This window comes from Stigmatopora nigra, chromosome 5, assembly GCF_051989575.1.
Source record: "Stigmatopora nigra isolate UIUO_SnigA chromosome 5, RoL_Snig_1.1, whole genome shotgun sequence".
Taxonomy (NCBI): Eukaryota; Metazoa; Chordata; class Actinopteri; order Syngnathiformes; family Syngnathidae; genus Stigmatopora; species Stigmatopora nigra.
In genome coordinates this window covers 5,322,821-5,340,874 of record NC_135512.1, presented here as the reverse complement: position 1 = coordinate 5,340,874, position 18,054 = coordinate 5,322,821, and the positions used below count along the sequence as shown (strand labels likewise).

General features: G+C 42.2%; 3 protein-coding genes across 4 annotated transcripts; 2 read left to right on the top strand and 1 right to left on the bottom strand.

Annotated features, from left to right (window-relative positions):
* Positions 1-296: 296 nt before the first annotated feature.
* Positions 297-12,820, top strand: arhgap45b (Rho GTPase activating protein 45b). Its single transcript, XM_077717976.1, has 24 exons — positions 297-993; positions 2,334-2,574; positions 3,443-3,628; positions 4,453-4,593; positions 4,664-4,748; positions 5,585-5,657; positions 5,742-5,811; positions 5,925-6,056; positions 6,263-6,324; positions 6,397-6,504; positions 6,575-6,655; positions 6,730-6,894; positions 7,645-7,782; positions 7,868-8,064; positions 8,135-8,226; positions 8,999-9,085; positions 9,164-9,265; positions 9,903-10,066; positions 10,150-10,338; positions 10,843-10,980; positions 11,096-11,343; positions 11,417-11,654; positions 11,860-11,968; positions 12,287-12,820. Exons 1-24 carry the CDS (start codon positions 712-714, stop codon positions 12,604-12,606), a joined length of 3,648 nt encoding a protein of 1,215 aa, XP_077574102.1. The 5' UTR covers positions 297-711; the 3' UTR covers positions 12,607-12,820.
* An 83-nt stretch (positions 12,821-12,903) lies between these two features.
* Positions 12,904-14,443, bottom strand: polr2eb (RNA polymerase II, I and III subunit E, b). Its single transcript, XM_077717977.1, has 8 exons — positions 14,233-14,443; positions 13,960-14,134; positions 13,766-13,881; positions 13,609-13,689; positions 13,454-13,512; positions 13,288-13,366; positions 13,112-13,180; positions 12,904-13,029 (listed from the first exon to the last, which is right to left on the bottom strand). Exons 1-7 carry the CDS (start codon positions 14,287-14,289, stop codon positions 13,115-13,117), a joined length of 633 nt encoding a protein of 210 aa, XP_077574103.1. The 5' UTR covers positions 14,290-14,443; the 3' UTR covers positions 12,904-13,029; positions 13,112-13,114.
* A 75-nt stretch (positions 14,444-14,518) lies between these two features.
* gpx4a (glutathione peroxidase 4a) lies at positions 14,519-17,830 on the top strand. 2 transcript variants are annotated; one of them, XM_077717978.1, is made up of 7 exons: positions 14,519-14,741; positions 16,446-16,540; positions 16,615-16,759; positions 16,925-17,076; positions 17,170-17,194; positions 17,295-17,354; positions 17,449-17,830. In XM_077717978.1, the coding sequence occupies exons 1-7, from the start codon at positions 14,649-14,651 to the stop codon at positions 17,485-17,487; spliced, it is 609 nt and encodes a 202-aa protein (XP_077574104.1). In that variant the 5' UTR covers positions 14,519-14,648; the 3' UTR covers positions 17,488-17,830. The 2 variants fall into 2 exon arrangements, with proteins under 2 accessions (XP_077574104.1, XP_077574105.1); XM_077717979.1 differs by lacking the exon at positions 14,519-14,741 and adding an exon at positions 15,520-15,805.
* The last annotated feature ends 224 nt before the right edge of the window (positions 17,831-18,054 follow it).

Here is an 18,054-nt window from a genome sequence, read left to right as displayed (position 1 = left end):
CCGTAATAGTAATTTTGATTAAGTGTGGGTGGGGATTATTGGTTTAGATAAATTGAAATAAAATTATTAATCATTTTTGTCTGAATCCCAGCATTACAAAAAGTCACTTCCTGCAAAAAAAAACATGAAAATTTAGAATTGATCATAATGGCTTGTGATAGATGCTCACTGACCACTATCTCTCAAAAGATAAATATTGAGAAAAAAAGTCACGTGCGCTAGGTTTAATAATATCACATTTATTTTTAATCAAACATAAATCCATCAATAACCAACTTTATTTGAAACAGGAAGCTCATTTCAGTCGTAGCCACGGTGGAGACACAAGCTGGTGGCCGGATCCCCTTAATTTGACGTGGTTGGCACACGTGCACTTTGATGGCTTGATTGTGTTCACGCAAAGAGTTGAGCAACGTGTTCAGTCAAGCTGACATTTTCCCGTCCTTGGATGCCCTTCATCTAAACGGGATTAGTGTTTGTCGAATGTCACATCGTTTGATCGAGTAGCACCATTCCGGTAGTCGTGGCCACCGGTTGACTCCCCCACCCAGCCAGGCTCCAGGCACCAGGGATCCAGGTACCAGGGATCCAGGCACCCAGCCACCAGCCTGCCACTACCCAGCCAGCCACTCCCCTCCCTCGGAGGAAGCAGGCGGCGCGGAAGCCCAGGCTTTCACGTCTTCTCGCCAGTGAGCGTGCGCGCGCGGCTCAATGTGCGACGGTGCGTGGAAGCCGACGGCTCACAGCCACAGAAGGCCTCCAAGGACCCGCACGTACGCCCGCGACGCCTCCCCGCTGAGCAGCGAGAGCGGCGGCGCGGTACCCAAGTGGCGAGTGGGTGGGTGGGTAGGTGGTCTTTACGTCAAACTCAAGGAGGTCGGCATGGACGGACGCGGGACCCTTAAAATGTTCGCTCGTAAGAAACGCGAGTTGATCAAGACGCCGTCCATCTCCAAGAAGAGTCGAAGCGGAAGCCCTGGACCGCCGAACTCGGTGAGGCAGACATATGTTGGGTATTTACTGACTACTTGACTTGTGTATGTGTTGGGTGGGGGTCCGAGGCAAGCCATCATTTGTACTGTGTGTTGAGTTATTTCTGTGTTAGTGTGTTATGGGGATGCGTTTGTGTGTTAGTCACATATGTTTTGTTAGTTAATGATATTGTTGGTGTCTTTTTGGAGATAGTGTGTCAAGGGTTGGTGTGTTTTTGGAGTTGTGGATCTGTTTCTCAGTTACTATAGTTGTTCTGCGTGTGTGTGCAAGGTGCATGTCATAGTTTTGTGGTTGTCTGACTGTATTTTTACAAAGTTGCCGTTACGTTTTTTGTTATAGTGTGTTTGTCTGAGTTAGTGTGTTTGTTTTACATCAGTGTGCATGAGTGTCTATTTTGTTGTCAGTTTTTTTTTATATACTACAAATATTTGGTGTTGGTTGTAAATCCATGCATGTTTAGGAGTTGGTCATGTGTATGCATCACTCATTTCCTGTGTGTTTCTAGATGTGAAAACACCAAGCGTGTCGCCATTTTATGTTGGTGTGCTAAATTCAGTGACATTCATTTAAAGAATATCTTACTTCACATTTCAGCTTTATATATAGAAATCACCATCTGACAGCTGTGTGGGTGTGTCAGGCCCCTATTTCATTTTTTTTAATGTACTATTACACAAAGTTCCAGACTTAAGTTGTGCTTTGGAAGCACAATAACCCATAACCAGAAGTTCCAGAATACAACATTTACAACATAATCAACCACAACTGAGATTTGCCGGTCAAGTTTAAAAGATACAGTTGACTTAGTGCAACTAGAAGATGGAAAAATACCTAAAGTGTGTTAGGGGCAGTCTGGATCTCAGTCTTGTTGTGTGATTTGAGTGAACACATCCCTTCCGAGGCGCTGTTGAAACTGTCACTTTTGGTGTGCGTATGTGTTGACAGATAACGTTCCGTCCAAGCGCCGGTGATGGTGTGTTGTGAATAAGCGTGTTGCAATTCGGGCTTGTGTGTAATGCTTAGTAAGATAAGGTAGTGAGGATGTAGCCATTCTGGCTCGTCTGACCATGCCGAGGCCGGGACACAAACGCAGCTACAAGCCTTATGCCATCATTCTGCGGGCTAAGAAAGGCGATCGTAAGAGCAAGGAGTGTCCGGATGTCTGTCTTAAACAGGTAAACATCCAAACTAACTGCTCTTGATAAGTATTTCTTCACGTCGCTGCTGCGCCGCAGTTTCAGGAAGTATTGTCTTGCGGGATCTTGTGAAAGTCCCTCGTCAACAAGAGTCCAAAGACGAGCTGTTTTGAGTGTTTTTCTCCTTTTTTGTGTATCTTTCAGCTGTCCATCCTCCAGGAGCAGCCTCAAAAAGATGGAGGCGACTATACATCCTCCTCTTCGCCCACATACTCGTCCTCGTCCTCATCAGTGCTCACCCCGACCTCAGTGGGTCTTCAGGACCCCTCCCTGTCCTGTCCTGGGACTCCCAGCCCCCAGCACGGCAAGCTGGGATCTGGTGCAGCGTATTCTGCCGCCACGCTGAGGCGGCCCACCACCCTAAGCCGGCATGCCAGCGCGGCGGGTGAGCCAAAGCGAGCCTCCATTTTGCTTTTTGTATCGTATTGAAGATTTGAATCATTGTGATTTGGTAGAGCTGTTCAAGGCTCAGATGATAACTCTATCATGTGCATCACATAGGAAAGAGTCATCTTTAAAAGGGCAGTGCGATCATTTTTCAAGTATCTATATGTATGGAGTTGTTTTTAGATGAATGAATATTACTGTATATTCACGACTATAAGGCGTACTTAAAAGTCTTAATTTTTGGCCACTCCCTAATTGGAAAATGAACCTCAGCAATTATACAGTAAAAAATAAGGCAGTATTTCAATCATGACAAGAGCACGCCCAGTTCCTCATTATTTTTCCTTTGTGACCTCCATTCCCTGTAGGCCTTGTCCTAAACTGTTGGTGGCAAAGTGGCGGCCCGGGGGCCAAATCTGGCCCACCGCATCATTTTGTGCGGCCCGAGAAACTAAATCGACTTTTGGTTTTAGGATCAAATTCAAATGAGGATTATAGATATATACATAATTGCAATTTTTTAAATCCATTTTTTCTTTGTTTCCAGTTAAAAAAAGCGTTTTGTAAACTCTAAATCTAAATCATCACAAATATTTTCTGTTTTCCACTCTAATATTGAATATAATAAAATAATATGTAGTTTCCTTTTCAAATGAAAAACAAATTGTTGAAAGACCAAAAAAATAGCTCAAATCATTGTTTTTGATCTATAAAAAGGGCTTCTGATCTTGCTCGTTGGCAAAAGTCGGCCGTTTTGCCTTATCCTCGATCCAATCGATTGGTTTTAGTGGGGAATAGCAAAGTTTGATGTCATTGAAGAACAATTATTGACCACACAAATGCGATCATGTCTTTCTTGCCCTCAGGTTTGTCTCTGCAGTCATGGGTATTCACCAGAGGCCACGCCAAAGGAGCCGTGACACCGACGACGCCGTCTGAGGGCCCCGAGGGCGCCGCCATCGAGGTGGAGGACATCCCGCCCCTGCTCAGGGATGTGGCACGCTTCGCCGAGGCCGTGGAGAAGCTCAAGGATGTGGTGGTGCAAGCTGAAGGTAGTTGAAACTTTTGAAGGGTCCTTTCTTTTTTTTAGCCACAGAATAACATTTCCTACTGAGCCCCAAAATGGCCGTGCAACATGTACATATGTACAAGGATGGTGTTGTACGAGTTATTTGTTTTCTTCGAAACAGGAAGCCGCAGTGCAGGCTAGTGTCTGACTGCGCGTCCTAGCCTGCATTTCCTTGGTCGATAGGACCAATCTGCATGCCCACTGTCACGTTGTCAGAATGTTACTTCACAAAAAGCCACTTTTAGACAAGTTTGCGGCGTTGCGTAATTGGAAGGAAAAAAAAGTTCACGTCCTGTTTGACACAATGTCGAGGTCACTCGTCTTATCTTGGACACTCGGACAGACGTCGCCAAGGAGACCGTTTTTGTGACGTCTTACAACTGTTGTTGTCTGGACTGACGCAAATTAGTTTGTTAATCAATTGATAGTGGAATATTTTAAGGATGAGTCGGCTAAAGAGCTCATTTATAAATCCGACCGCTGTTGACTATTTAGTGATCTCGTTGACGGTGCTCGGACGTTTGGTCGTCGGTCTTTTGGTCCCTTTTGGTCACATGATGACAGAGTTTTCTGTTGAAACCAGTTCTCAAAATTATATTCATGAGAGAGAGTTTAATATCTAAGAGAGAGAGAGAGTTTAATATCTAAGAGAGAGGGAAAGTTTAATATCTAAGAGAGAGAGTTTAATATCTAAAAGAGAGAGTTTAATATCTTAGTACTGTTAAATATCTAAGTACATTTGACCAGCGACCAAAATTGACCAAAAGACCGGCGACCAAACGTCCGGTGAATCTCAATGACCCTCAGGTACGGAGAATCAGCGCCCCGTCGCCCACGAGTGCTTGGGCGAGGTCCTGCGTGTGTTGCGGCAGGTCATCAACACGTACCCCTTCCTCAACACGGTGGAGATCCTCACCGCCGCCGGCAAGCTCATCGCCAAGGTCAAAAGTGAGTGGCGCGAACCCGCCGATGCGCCCCATTAGAGCGGCGTTACTGCATTGCAAACACTTTTTTGCAGGTTTCCACTATGAAGCGTGCAACGACTCGGACAAAAAGGACTTTGAGAAAGCCATCGAGACCATCGCCGTGGCCTTCAGCAGCAAGTGAGTGGCTAAAAACAGAAGTTGCGAGGGAGAAATCGTGTGCGCGCCAGGGAGAAGTGCGTAAGCCGTGACACATTTGCATGAGGCACAGAGCAAGAAAACAGGAAGCGGTTTTCTTGTTGGCCACCAAGCAAAATGCACGGCGGGGGGACGTTAATGATATTTAGGTTTTTTTTTTTTGGGTGCACGATTGCTGAGGGGAGGTGCTTGGAAATTGAGTTTTTTATATTTTTTTACCCTGAATCTTACGATTAATAAGTAAGAATAGTAAAGATTGTTGTGTGAAAGGCGTGCAGATGTCTGTTCTAACTGTCAGAGCATAGCAAGAGGAAGTGAGCCATCACACGGTTGAAATGTCTGACAGCTCCATTTCCTCATCCTCTCTCTCAGCTGGCTTCATGGCTTATCTGGCAGCATTTTGAACTTAGTGCTCTTTGAAATTCTCATGACAAATGAGTGTATTCTTGGCTGCGCTTTGAATTTCATTAAAAATTAAAATCTAAAAAAATAAATAGGGTGGACCCTACTTTGCGTTTTTTTGTTTTGTTTATCGCGGCCCTGTGTGGTTTACATTAACCATGATACTCGAGGGATTACTGTAATTTACTTTTATGGTCATAAAATGCAACCTGAAATGTCAAGATTAAAACTCCTTGAAAAACATGACAAAAATGACAGTGTAACTATGAATATTTTTTATAGAAAAACTGATATATATTAAATCATAAATATATACTTGTAATGTCACATGGACCTAGCAAGATTTCTGTATTATGGATGGAGGGAAAAAAAGTTGTATATTCAGAGAGTAAAGTATATTCTGTGATTGTGTGCAGTGTTTCTGAGCTGCTGATGGGCGAGGTGGACAGTAGTACTCTCCTGTCCTTGCTGCCTACGGAGAAGAGCCGAGTGAGTCTACGTCTTCCTGTGTTTTTCCTCAGCTGTCATTGGTCATGTTGTTGCTTTTAACTTTTCTTGAATTGTGCTGTGCAGTCCATGGAGAATTTGTATGGCGCGGCAGGCCAGGACGCCGCTCATCAAGGGAGCAACTCGGATGACATGGGTAACAAACATTTAATTTTAAGGATGTCATGGATTTTTTATATGCTTATCATTTATACTAGGTGTTGTATTGCATTTGAATCCCATACAAACGGCCATGTTTCCAAACCATAGGCAACGTGGAGGCCGTGGACGTGTTGTTGCAGCGCAGCGAAGGTGGTGTCGACTCCGCCCTCCTCTATGCCAAAACCATCGCCAAATACCTGAAGGATCTCATCAGTTATGTGGAGAAGAGAATCTCCCTGGGTAGGCTACAATTCCCACAAAAACACAAAACAGCCTTCTTCACACAAACTCTGTTCAATGACAAATATAAGCACAATTACAGTAATCCCTCGAATATCGCGGTTAATGTAGACCAGACATGTCCGCGATAAACAAAACAAATTGGAATCACCCCCATTATTATTACCAATTTCCGTTTGAAAGTAAATGTGTCTTTCTTTCTCCAGAAATGGAATTCTCCAAAGGCATTCAGAGATTGTACCAATCCAGCAAACACAATATAACGCACGTAAGTTCAAATATGTCACCCTTTTTTTCCCCCTCCTACATATTGAAAAACCTTCAAACTTTTCCCCTTTAGCCCCACATGCCCCTCTTCTCTATCTACTCTCTGGCTCTGGAGCAAGACCAAGAGCTGAGTGTAGGCCACCAACAGAGTAGCGCCACTCTGCAACAGACTTTTATCCAGGTACGACTCCCATTTGCCACTGGACACTTCGGTAAAAAACATCACACCGACATATTTTATTCCCGCCCAGCCGCTGGTGCAGCGCAAGCAGGAGCATGAGAAGCGGCGGAAAGAAATCAAAGATCAATGGATTCGTGCAAAGAGGAAATTGGTAGGTTTTTTTTGGTGCAGGGAAACCCACTAATTTGGTTGATTTTTCTAATTTTGATTGTTTTCCTTCTCAAGATGGACTGCGAGGCTAACCTACGCAAAGCCAAGCAAGCCTACACGGCTCGCTGCGAGGACCACAAGGCCAAATCGGCCGCCAGCCGAGCTGAGGAGGAGGGTGCTGGAGCCACTGCCAAGTCCCTGGAGAAGAAGAAGCGATTGGAGGAAGACGCTCGCAACAAGGTGCCCCGCCTTCAAATTGTTTGGACGTCTAATTTTATCAAGAGTAGTGTGGTTTATGAGGCCAACATTATCCCCAGTACCACATAGAAACCAACCTTTTTTTCATTTTCTGAACCATTTTATCCTCACTAGGATCATAGGGGGGTGCTGGAGCCTATCCCAGCTGACTTCAGGTCAGAGGCGGAGCCTGAATTGGTGGCTAGCCAATCACAGGGCAGAATGAGGCAAACAACCATTCATGCTTACACTCATACCTAGGGGCAATTTAGAGTGTCCAATCAGTTTACCATGCATGTCTTTGGAATGTGGAAGGAAACCGGAGTACCCGGAGAAAACCCACGCAGGCATTTCAGCATGTCAAAACCTGTAGTAATTCTCATATAAGCTCCACTTGACTAAAACTGCAGGATTTTTAAAGCAAAAAAAACATGTGGATTAAAATCACAAGATAACACTGTCATGTTGCAAGCATAATGATGTTGTGGATGAGATGAAAAGTAAATTTACAGTCAGATTTTTCAAATAGTTCCATTAAAAAAAAGTAAAGTCAAAAATATCACGTTATTAGAAGCTGAAAACTCATTTATAGAACAATTAAAGCTAAATCTGTTATTCTAAGGAACAAATCCAAAGCTCTCTCGTTTACCTTGTTTTAATTAAGATTGCCTTCGTTTTAGTTCAGCATATTGACAACTCTACTTGATCAAAGTAGTCTTTTAAAAAGTTTAATGGCGACTGTTTTCACGGCAGGCGGAAGAAGCCGAGTCGATTTACAGGACGTGCATCGCCGATGCCACCACTCAGATGATCGTTCTAGAGGACACCAAGGTCACCGTCCTCAGGCAACTGCACGACCTCATCAAGCAAAGCGACCAGACTCTGCGCTCGGTCCGTCTTCCGTCACGTCACGTTTGCTTCGGTGGACACTTTGAAAGACGCTTCCCCTCACGTCTTGTCTCCACGCGACTGGCAGGCCACCATCTCGTACTACCAGCTCATGCACATGCAGACAGTGGCGCTGCCCGTGTGCTACCAGACGTTATGCGAGAGCAGCAAGCTGTACGACCCGGGACAGCAGTACGTCGCCCACGTGTGTGACCTGCAGCTGCCCGACCAGCCGACTGTCTCCTACGCGTTCGAACCCTACGTCCCGGCCGGCGTGACGTCGCAGTAAGGATGGACGCTTAGCCGAATTCTGAAGGTGGCGATTTTTCTTTTTTAACCGTTTCTTGTTAAACAGGACCGGTCTGAGGTTGAGAATGGATAGCTTCAACACGGAGCAGATTGGTCAGGGGGACAATCCGGCAGCTGTAGACGCGGATCGCCATCCCAGTGAGTGCGCTTCCGCTTGTTGTGGCAGTCGTTTTTTTGACCAGATTTGTTCGGAAATCCAGTTTTTCTTGCATTCAGAATGTTAACTCGTTAAAAAAATAGAGCAGCATCAAATAGAATGATTCTATTTGATGTTGCGCTATGTTTTTTAATTGAGTTAATCCTGTCAGGGACAGTGGACAGTTATTTAAAAGTTGACACCTATGACCTTTAACCCTTTCTAGGGTTCTATTGTTAGTGTTAAAAACTTAGATTTGCCCTCATTACTATTTTTGATTATTGTATATTTGTATATAATAACACATAAATTAATACAGTCCTAATTAAAGCAAATTTATTCAAGTTACAATGGGAAAAAATATACAACATAAATACACTAGTTACTGCCTAAGTAATACAAAATTTTATTTTTTTTCCTCCCTACTATTTAACTACATGGTATGCCATTTACAAAAAACTAGGTCCAATTCATTTAAACAGGGAGGACGGGCCCTGATTGCTAGTCTGTCAGTGCCATTGACGGTGGTGGATGTCCAATCCTATAAATAATAATAATAAAAAACAAGGACTTAGCTTAAAGTGCCAAAATAAAAGAATAAATCATATCAGTGCATAAAAGTGGGAAATATTGTCTTATTTTGCTTGAATGTTTTTTGTGGACTGGAAAAAAAGTTGTTATTTTTTGGTAAGCTTTAAGAAATCGACTGTTGTGACTTATGATCATAGTGACAAAATAAAATGTTGTACTTCAATATTGTCCTTGTGTGCACAGGGATGGGCCACAAATCGTGGGGTTCCACAGTAAGTGACGACAGCGTGGGAGCAGAAGGCGCCATGGATTCTCCCGTCGCCAGCAATAGTGAGGCAATCGTCTAACACTTCATTTCAATTAGCCAGAGTGTTTTCACAAGTCTTGGCCTTCCTTTGGTTTAATTAGACGACATCAGCAAAATGACCCGCACGTCATCCACCGGAACGGCGTCGTCCAACGAAGACGTGGACGAAAAAGATGGGAATGTGGCTTCATTTGAGACCCCAAGTAAGAGTTTAGTTGTTGGATTCCGTATAAAATTTGTTAGTAGAAATAGAGGTTTATCTTTTACATATCTGCGTGTGGTGAAAAATATTATTTAATACAGCTGCAACAAACAATAATTTTCTTTATGAACCAATCAGATGATTCATTCAATGATGAATTGGGTATGTGGTGCTTTTTTCCCAATATTAGTAGTAAAAATAGACAAATTTAGTTGTTTTAAGTAAAAATTAAGGCAAAATTAATAATTACTTTGTTTACAATTCTATATAATTCCAAATGTGTAGTTAAAATGTGTTCAAGTATTGAGTTAGATAATATAATATATATATATAATATATAATCGGACATAGGCTTTGTCATCATACCCAGCTGCATTTGACAAAATTGGTAGTGCTTCTCCAAAATGTGCGTTTTCTCGGCAAAAGACATCGATCAGGACTCTAAACTTGCGTCAACACGACACACAATACCTTCTGTATAATAACTACGGGGAAGGTTCTGAGTATGAAGCAAAAAGTGACTACAAAAATCAGAAACATTTAAAAAGTTTAGATTAATAACATATTGGAAACAAATATTAGTTGCACCCTGCCAACTATTGCATAAAAGTGTTTACCACCCAATGATTCCTTCACAGACATGAATGGCATGGATCCCGACGTGGTGGTTTCCACCAGACCCTTCCGGAACGTTGGGCTGTCCAAAGCTGCCCGGACGCACCGTCTGAGGAAGCTACGCACTCCGGCCAAGTGCCGCGAGTGTGATAGCTACGTGTACTTTCAGGGTGCCGAGTGCGAGGAGGTAACAAATGCCATCTGGGTTTTTTTTGTTTTATTTTGAAGCAAAGTAGCTGTTCTTCAGGCAGTCTTCTCTCTCGTTGTTAGTGTTTCTTGGCTTGTCACAAACGCTGCCTGGAAACGTTGGCCATCCAGTGCGGCCACAAGAAGCTGCGGGGACGCCTGCAGCTCTTTGGGAGGGAGTTTTATCTGGTGGCCGCTCGGGCCAGCGACGGCATCCCATTTATCGTCACGAAGTGCGTCTCGGAGATAGAGAGGCGAGCGCTGAGGATGAAGGTGAGGTGACATTTGGTGGCTGTGTCAAAGGGAGGAAAACGCTTAGGTGTATTACAACAGAATTTTTATTTTGGAAAAAAAATATTTAGAATTAAGAAAAAGTAAAGCAGCATATCCAAGTAGCAGACATCTTATCTTAGCATTTTTTTAGCCAATCAAATCCAAGTATATGGTCTATAGCTTTCTATTATATTAGCTGTTGTCTGTCCATTGAAGCATTGAAGGGGCTTTTTAGCAAATGAGTGTAATTTGCTTGTGAATCTCTTAAACAGGTGAGGGATGACACATGTAAAGTAAAAGCAACATAATACATAGTTTTTTTGTTTTTTGCAGGAGTACCAGTATCAGTTGTTATTCTGTTTTGAGTATTCCAGCAATTTCCAACATAGCATCTATAAAATGGAATCAATAATTCATGCTGATGTCATTTGATATATTGCTTTGGATTCTAGTTTGTAACTGTATATTCTTTTGACCATGTTGAGTTTTGTTGTCAATTTGCAGGGCATCTACCGGGTGAATGGCGTAAAGACCCGCGTGGAGAAGTTGTGTCAGGCTTTTGAGAATGGCAAAGAGTTGGTAGAGCTCTCGCAATGTTCACCGCACGACATCAGTAACGTGCTCAAGCTGTACTTGCGACAGGTCAGTCTTACTTGGCACTTTCTTAACGGAAAATGTAAAAAAATATATATAGAAATGGGTTAGGTGCAACCGGAGTATACGACTACTAAAATGTATTGGAATATTTGTTTTCCAGTTGCCAGAGCCCATCCTGCCATTCCACCTTTACAACAGTCTGGTGGGTTCGGCCAAAGAGAGCGCGCAGGCCGAGCCCGAAGATGCCGACGAATCCCCCCTACCGAGCAGGGGGTCCCAGCTGGTAGATCTGGGTCCCGAAACAGAGCCGGAGATGCTGGTGCTGGTGGGAAAACTGAGGGAGCTTCTGAAAGAGCTGCCCAAAGCCAACATGGCGACCTTACGATACCTGATTCGCCATCTCCGCCGGTGAGGAACTAGTTTTTAAAAATATATATATATTTTTTCTATAACATCACGACTCCTTGGTTGCCTCGCGTAGGATCGCCGAGCTGGAGGAAGACAACAAAATGAGTCCCGGTAACTTGGGGATCGTGTTTGGGCCTTCGTTGATGCGGCCTCGCCCCACGGGGGCCACGGTGTCGCTGTCTTCGCTGGTGGACTACCCCCACCAGGCACGCGTGGTGGAGGCGCTCATCGTCTTCTACGGCACCATCTTTCAATCCAAGAGCTCCCAGATTCAGAAAACTTGCCGCTCGGCCTCTGCTTCTGCTCAACTGGTCAGTTTTTAAACAGCATATCTGGCGTGACGTATTTTGCGGACTATAAACCTAAAAATTTGACAGTGCGTCAGATGTATGGAAAATAATTAAAATTATGTGTTAGGAACTCATTAGCTCTACCAGTGACTGCAAGTGATGTTTAGTCAAGTATTTTTTTTACAGTTACAGCCTTAGTGGAGATTTTAATGACACTAATTTGCAGGCTCAGGCTCTCGGCGAAGACGTTACGAGCAGTTCTGCAGATGGTGAGGAAGATGTGGGCTTGCACAGGAAAAGCAAGTCCGAGTCAGACAAAATGGACGAAGGCTGTGGTGAGTTTTGCCCTTAATTTCTTTGAAATATTATTATGTGTCAAATGGTCCAAATCCTCTCTGATTTCACCCTCAAGGCTAAAACTTTCAGGAATTTACAATTTCTTTTAAATTAATAAATATATTGTCATATAAATGATATTTTTGTTTTCATCAGATATGATTTAGCCAAATTTTGCAGCATTAAGTCTGACAGCCTTTTTTTAAGTCCTATTTGAATTCAGAATTCAAAAGTAATTTCACACAAAATTTTTGACGCAATATTTGCCCATTCTTATGGATTGAAAATGTTCAATCATGACACGAGTACCCCTGCAGGCTCCATGGGCTCCAGCGAGCAACTCCCCGACTCGGACTCAGAGCAGGACGAGAGTACCAAACCGGGAGACGAGGAGGAACAGGAGGAACAGGACGACACTCCTCCGCCATCGCCTCCTGCCGGACCCCCTTTAGATGAGGCGGAGGTGGGCGGGGCCCAGGGAAGCCTGATCGCATCCCTGGCCGAGCTCAACGTCAACCAGTCCAACAATTATTACTACTGTTCGCCACTGTCCGGTCGCTCCAGGGTTCTGATGCGCCTCTGCGGCAAAAAGTTGGCGTTGAGCCGAAATCGAGCCAGTGGACCTGAATTTGTCTAAAAATGCCTTTTTAAAATGCTCATGAATGATTTTTTTTCTTTTTGCAGCTTTCTAACTGATATCAATTGGTTAAATGTCCAAAGTGTTTTTAATGCATGAAGTGCTGCTGGTTCTATTTCAGCACAAATTTTTGTTTTGTCGCTATATTGAATTTGCTCAATTGCTTTATTTGTTTTTGTCAGTTTTAATAAAATAATGACTTCGTTTTTAGGGATTTTGTGCATTTTAGGATTCTACATGCATTAAGCAAAATAGACGTTCCTTTTTCACGCATCATAGCAAAAAGTAAACACTGAATCTTTCTAAATAGTATTTTTATTTGACAAAATCAATCCATAAAAACAAACAGAAAATCACCATAAAAATAAGAATCCAGGAACGATGAGTGACTTGAATGACTCTTCTTGAGTAGCATCTTGGTAGCTAAATTTGCAATAGGAAGAATTACTAATCATAACCACAATAGATGTATTGTCAAAATATGGCTGACATGGATGATTCCTACCTATCACTGAACTAATCTGTATGTGATGTAACGTCCAGCTGTCTCACTCGGTCTGATGATCTTTACCACCTTCAAAAACAAAATAGTTGGGTTATAGGACTGGCAAATGAACAGCAGAGTGGTAAGTAGAATTTCTTTGAATGCTTTTTTGCCAACTAATTCTTTTTTTTTGTTACCTGTCCTCTCTTTAAGCCAAAGTAACGAGCCACTGGATCTCCGGCCTGGATTCTGGGAAGCTGACTTTCCTTCAGTTTACTGAGGTGAACACATTAAGGCAACAAACACAATTTCAACCGCATTTCACCATTTAGCCGTTTACTTAAGTCATGCATGACAGGATACTATCTGGCCAGAAGCTCAGTCACTTCCTCTTTCGTCATAACGATGTGTTCAGGTACAAGCTGAAAGACAACCAGGATTTAAAAAAATTAACTTCCTGTTCTCTTAACATAAATCCAGTGTTATTGTTTTATAGTTAAATATTGGTGTCATCTGACCTCATGTTCTGTGATGTTGATAAGCAGCTCCTGCTGAAGAAACTGCTCCAAGATGTACTTAGGCGCCATGTCCACTAAAGACTTAAAAGTGGGATAAAATTGTGAGTACAAAAATTATTCTATAAATGCACGTTTAGGTGTCTCAATGATGTGGAACCTGTTTTGCTGAGGGCGTCATGCCCATTTGGACCACAATGATAGCACGTGTGATGTTCTCCTCTTGCATTCTCTGACAGTACATCTTGATGGTCTTGATGCCCACCTTGGTCTCCTCTGGAAAAGCACACATATGACTGTTCAATTCATTTTGACGGAGAGAATTGGCAGCAATTATTGAACGGATATGATTACCGGGGAAGAAGACAAACATCTGGTCGGTGGGATCGTCGTTGTGAGCAACGAGGACGGTAAGATCCGTGCGTCTGGGTCGACTTTCGCTCGGTTTATCCCCGAACTGGCTTTTGAAGTCGTCTAGAGTTTGATCCAACTCGTCCTGGGTCACCAGGTAGCCTCTGTCGTGGCATAGCTGTAGTGAAACATTATTTTATTTCATTTTTTTAAAATCAAATATTCGACTAATATGTAGAAATGAATTATCGATTCGATGGGTGAAAAGCAACTCGCCTGCATGATTGTCTTGCGAATTTTCCACAGTCTGTAAGTTTCCTCTTCGTCGTCCATATTTTAGACAACTCTTACTTGAGTCAAGGTATACTTTATTAGAGATAAATTTGGTAATCTGTAGCAAATAGTCACTGCGTATAGCAACAATTCGAGGCACACGATGTTTACTGGCGCTTGTTGATGACGTAAAGAAACGCGTTCCCGAGAAGCAGGTGGGCGGAGATTCACATAAAATACTTATTTCTATATAATTATTATATAGCAAACGTGCAACTAAAATAGGGTGTTGATCGTGAAAATTATTTTTCTCCCAAAAAAATCTATTTTAAAAGAGTTACTTCTTACTAGCTTCGTCACACGAAAGACTGGGTGGGCTGCTGCTTTTGATCAAAATGGGCTCGCTTTTTTGAGACAAAATGAGACCGTTATGCTTAATAATAACGTGCGCGACTGTGGCCACCGGTGGAGTGGCGATGGCTGTGTTCCTCTACTTTCTTCTCCCCTCGACGGTAAAGCAAAGTGTTTGTTTAGTGGTCTTTGGTGCTAAATTGTTCAATGGGCATAGCTAGAATGTGTGCTATTGTTATCTTTGGATTCCAGGCGCACGCACAGTCACTCAACAACAACATTGTTGTTTAGAAAAACAAAACTAACAAAAACATATCAGGGGGTGTTCCCAAATTCAATTTGTCTTATTTCGAACGTGGTTTAGTTTAGCAGTTTTGACACATTGCTTTAATTTTGATGTGGTGAGTCACTTAGGAGTGTATTCATCATTTTTCCTCGTTAACCAAATATAGATACAAATATTGATGAAATGTTGATAATCCAAGTATGTATATGAATTTTATTTTGTTTAGGTTTTTTACTTACAATACAAATTGTTTTCAAGTTATGTTTTGCCCTATTTTTAGAACTGTAAAAATATTACAAAAATAATGTAACCGGTAAATGACCAATAATATTTTTAATATTAAATTGCACCTAACAAATATTACACGATGCTGCGTTCTTATGGTCGTCCCACTCAGCATTTAGTTTTACAGCAGCCAAAAAGCAAGATGGCACTGATACCACACACAATGACGAGATCAGATTCGATCTTGTGATCAGGTCATAAATTCCAAAATTAGACCAATCAGCCGCCGATACCGATACTAACTATCCAATGGAAACGTCACCGTTCCGAACTTGTAGGCCGCCCCGCTGACCCAATGAGCTCATGTACCCGAATCCGACTTCGACAGAACGTTTTGTTCCATTTTCTTACTTTTAAATATCCTTTTATGAGCTTATGATGATGTGGTGGACTCTGAACCGCAGAACAATACGTGCGTGATGTGGATTTACGGGTCAGTGCTGTGCTAGAAGGTCAGCTATTGGATAACGGCAGCTTATCAGTCGAGTCGCTGATCCCAGGTCAGTTTTATAAGAGGACAGGGAGCGGAGGTGAAGACGCTGGCTACATAAGGAAGGCGTTGGACTGCTCGGTGCCCAGCGAGGAACGCTCTCGAGGGCAACCATGCGTCGTGTAGGCCTTGCCGTGCTGTTTAGCGTCCTGCTGCAAGCTTTGGTAAGACTTTGATATCCGTGTAGACGCACGTCAAAGGCGCTGAAATGCAGGAAATCAAAGACAGACCAGGGATTTGGGGTCAGGGGTCATGTTTATATTTCTGATGCACATCTGTTTTTAAGTATATGCTAGTGGATGTTGATTCATTTTGTATTTATTTGAATATGTTTTAAGGGGCATTTATTTGATGTCTTCATCTCAGTTTGACATGCACAATTATTTTGGTTCTCTAATTTGTTTGTTTTTAGATTATTCTTGACTTTTATGCCTAATACAATAACCTGATGTTTTTTGTTTATTAATATTAAATTTTTTAGGCCACCCCAATTAATCATAAGTATTTTGATTATTTTCTGACACATTATTGTCTATTTCTGTCTTGTTTTATTACTAATACACGTAGATTTGTCATATTCTGCTTTCGTTTTACATTTTTATTTCAGAGAGAATATTTATTTTAATTTTAAATGTGCTTTTTTCTTTTTTAAATTTGTATATTTAATGTATACTCTTACTTTTGAGTTTATTCCTTTAAAATGTGTGTATTTATATTGATTTAGTTTTTCCATGTGTGTGATATGTAATACCAAAACATCAAATCCATCATATTTTATTCGGGTGTTCACTTGTGTTCCAACAGGGCGCCCCAGTGGAAGACTGGAACGCGGCCACGTCTATTTATGACTTCTCGGCCACCGACATTGACGGCAATGAGGTCTCTCTTGAAAAATACAGGTCAGCCTTCTGGTCCGTGCACATCTTCCGTCTCCAATCCAGTTTCCCCAATTGCCATTGTCTTTTTGTCTCAGGGGCAACGTTGTCATCATCACCAATGTGGCATCCAAGTGAGGCAAAACGCCCGTAAACTACTCTCAGTTTGCAGAAATGCACGCCAAGTATGCTGAGAGAGGTTTACGCATCCTCGCTTTCCCTTCCAACCAGTTTGCCAATCAGGTGCGCCAGATTAACACAATTCTTTGATAAAGACTTTGGAATTCTGTGAATATTTAGGGTATTGATCTTTTTAGACTTGGAAAAAAACTTGAGAATATTTGCCTGTCAATTGGTTAATTGAATGGTGGGACCCTTATGACGTATTTTTTCTTTGCTTATCAAAAGGAGCCGGGCACTAACGCTGAAATCAAGCAGTTTGCAGAGTCATACAACGCTCGCTTTGACATGTTCAGCAAGATCGAAGTCAACGGTGCCGACGCTCACCCGCTGTGGAAGTGGTTGAAAGAGCAGCCCAATGGCAGAGGCTTCATGGGAAAGTATGGCGACGCCTTTATATGTCACTCTCATTTTGGAACATTCAATTGCATTCAAAGTATCTCTATTTTTTATTTCTTTTTTCAATCCTGCAGTAGCATCAAGTGGAATTTCACCAAGGTAAATAAGACACCTGGGGAGACGTGGTACTTTATAAATCTATTAAGTGAAAGTGAAAAATGAAGTTTGAGAGAATTTGTTTACATTCTTTTTTTTGTAGTTTCTGATCAACAAAGAGGGCCAAGTGGTGAAACGATACGGACCCATGGATGATCCAAGTGTAAGTATACACTAACGTGCATGTATGTATGTCGAGTGATTACTGTAGTTGATATTGCGCATATTTTCATTGGATCTGTCCACCTTTTGTGCAGGTCGTGGAGGCGGATCTAATTCCATATCTCAGCGCCTAGATGATCCATATATTAACCATCATGTCGTAAAGCACCTTTTTTTCTGTCTGAGACGGACTGAAGGTTCAACTCCACCCCCGGACGTGTGACGGTCTGTTCGAAAAACCGTGCAACGGAAAGGGCAAACCCGATGCTACTGGCGTGCAAAATTGCCGGAGGTGCTTGTTGAGCTTTCGTTTTTGGTCTGGAGAGAAAAGGGACACGGCAAAATATATGACATTTAGGTTTTGTATAACACACTGGAATTGATCCTTGTTTCAAGAGAAGTTCTCTCTAATCAAACTAAAAGTACAACCACTGCACTCCTAGCATTATAGGTAATAAAAAGAGTATTTGTTTGCAAGTGTCTTTTGTCATTTGCTTTTTTTCCGTCGCCATCTGCTTGGTGTCATTTTAAATGGAAATAAATAGCTGTATTACATATTTACATTACTATATACTCATTGATATTTATTTTCCCTTTATTTGGTGAATTAAATTAAAGTATTAAGTTCATTTAATGTGTACATGTCGACTGTAGTGATCATGGTCCTTGAAAGGGTTAACAAAGCTTTTTTCTCGCATCTA

Coding starts and splice junctions, on each gene's coding strand:
- polr2eb (XM_077717977.1), bottom strand. CDS start 14,289: ATGGACGACGAAGAGGAAACTTACAGACTGTGGAAAATTCGCAAGACA. Junction 13,690..13,765: donor TGACGCCCTCAGCAAAACAG/GTTCCACATCAT, acceptor CCCACTTTTAAG/TCTTTAGTGGACATGGCGCC. Junction 13,513..13,608: donor TCAACATCACAGAACATGAG/GTCAGATGACAC, acceptor GTTGTCTTTCAG/CTTGTACCTGAACACATCGT.
- arhgap45b (XM_077717976.1), top strand. CDS start 712: ATGTGCGACGGTGCGTGGAAGCCGACGGCTCACAGCCACAGAAGGCCT. Junction 6,505..6,574: donor TGCAACAGACTTTTATCCAG/GTACGACTCCCA, acceptor ATTCCCGCCCAG/CCGCTGGTGCAGCGCAAGCA. Junction 11,344..11,416: donor CTGATTCGCCATCTCCGCCG/GTGAGGAACTAG, acceptor TGCCTCGCGTAG/GATCGCCGAGCTGGAGGAAG.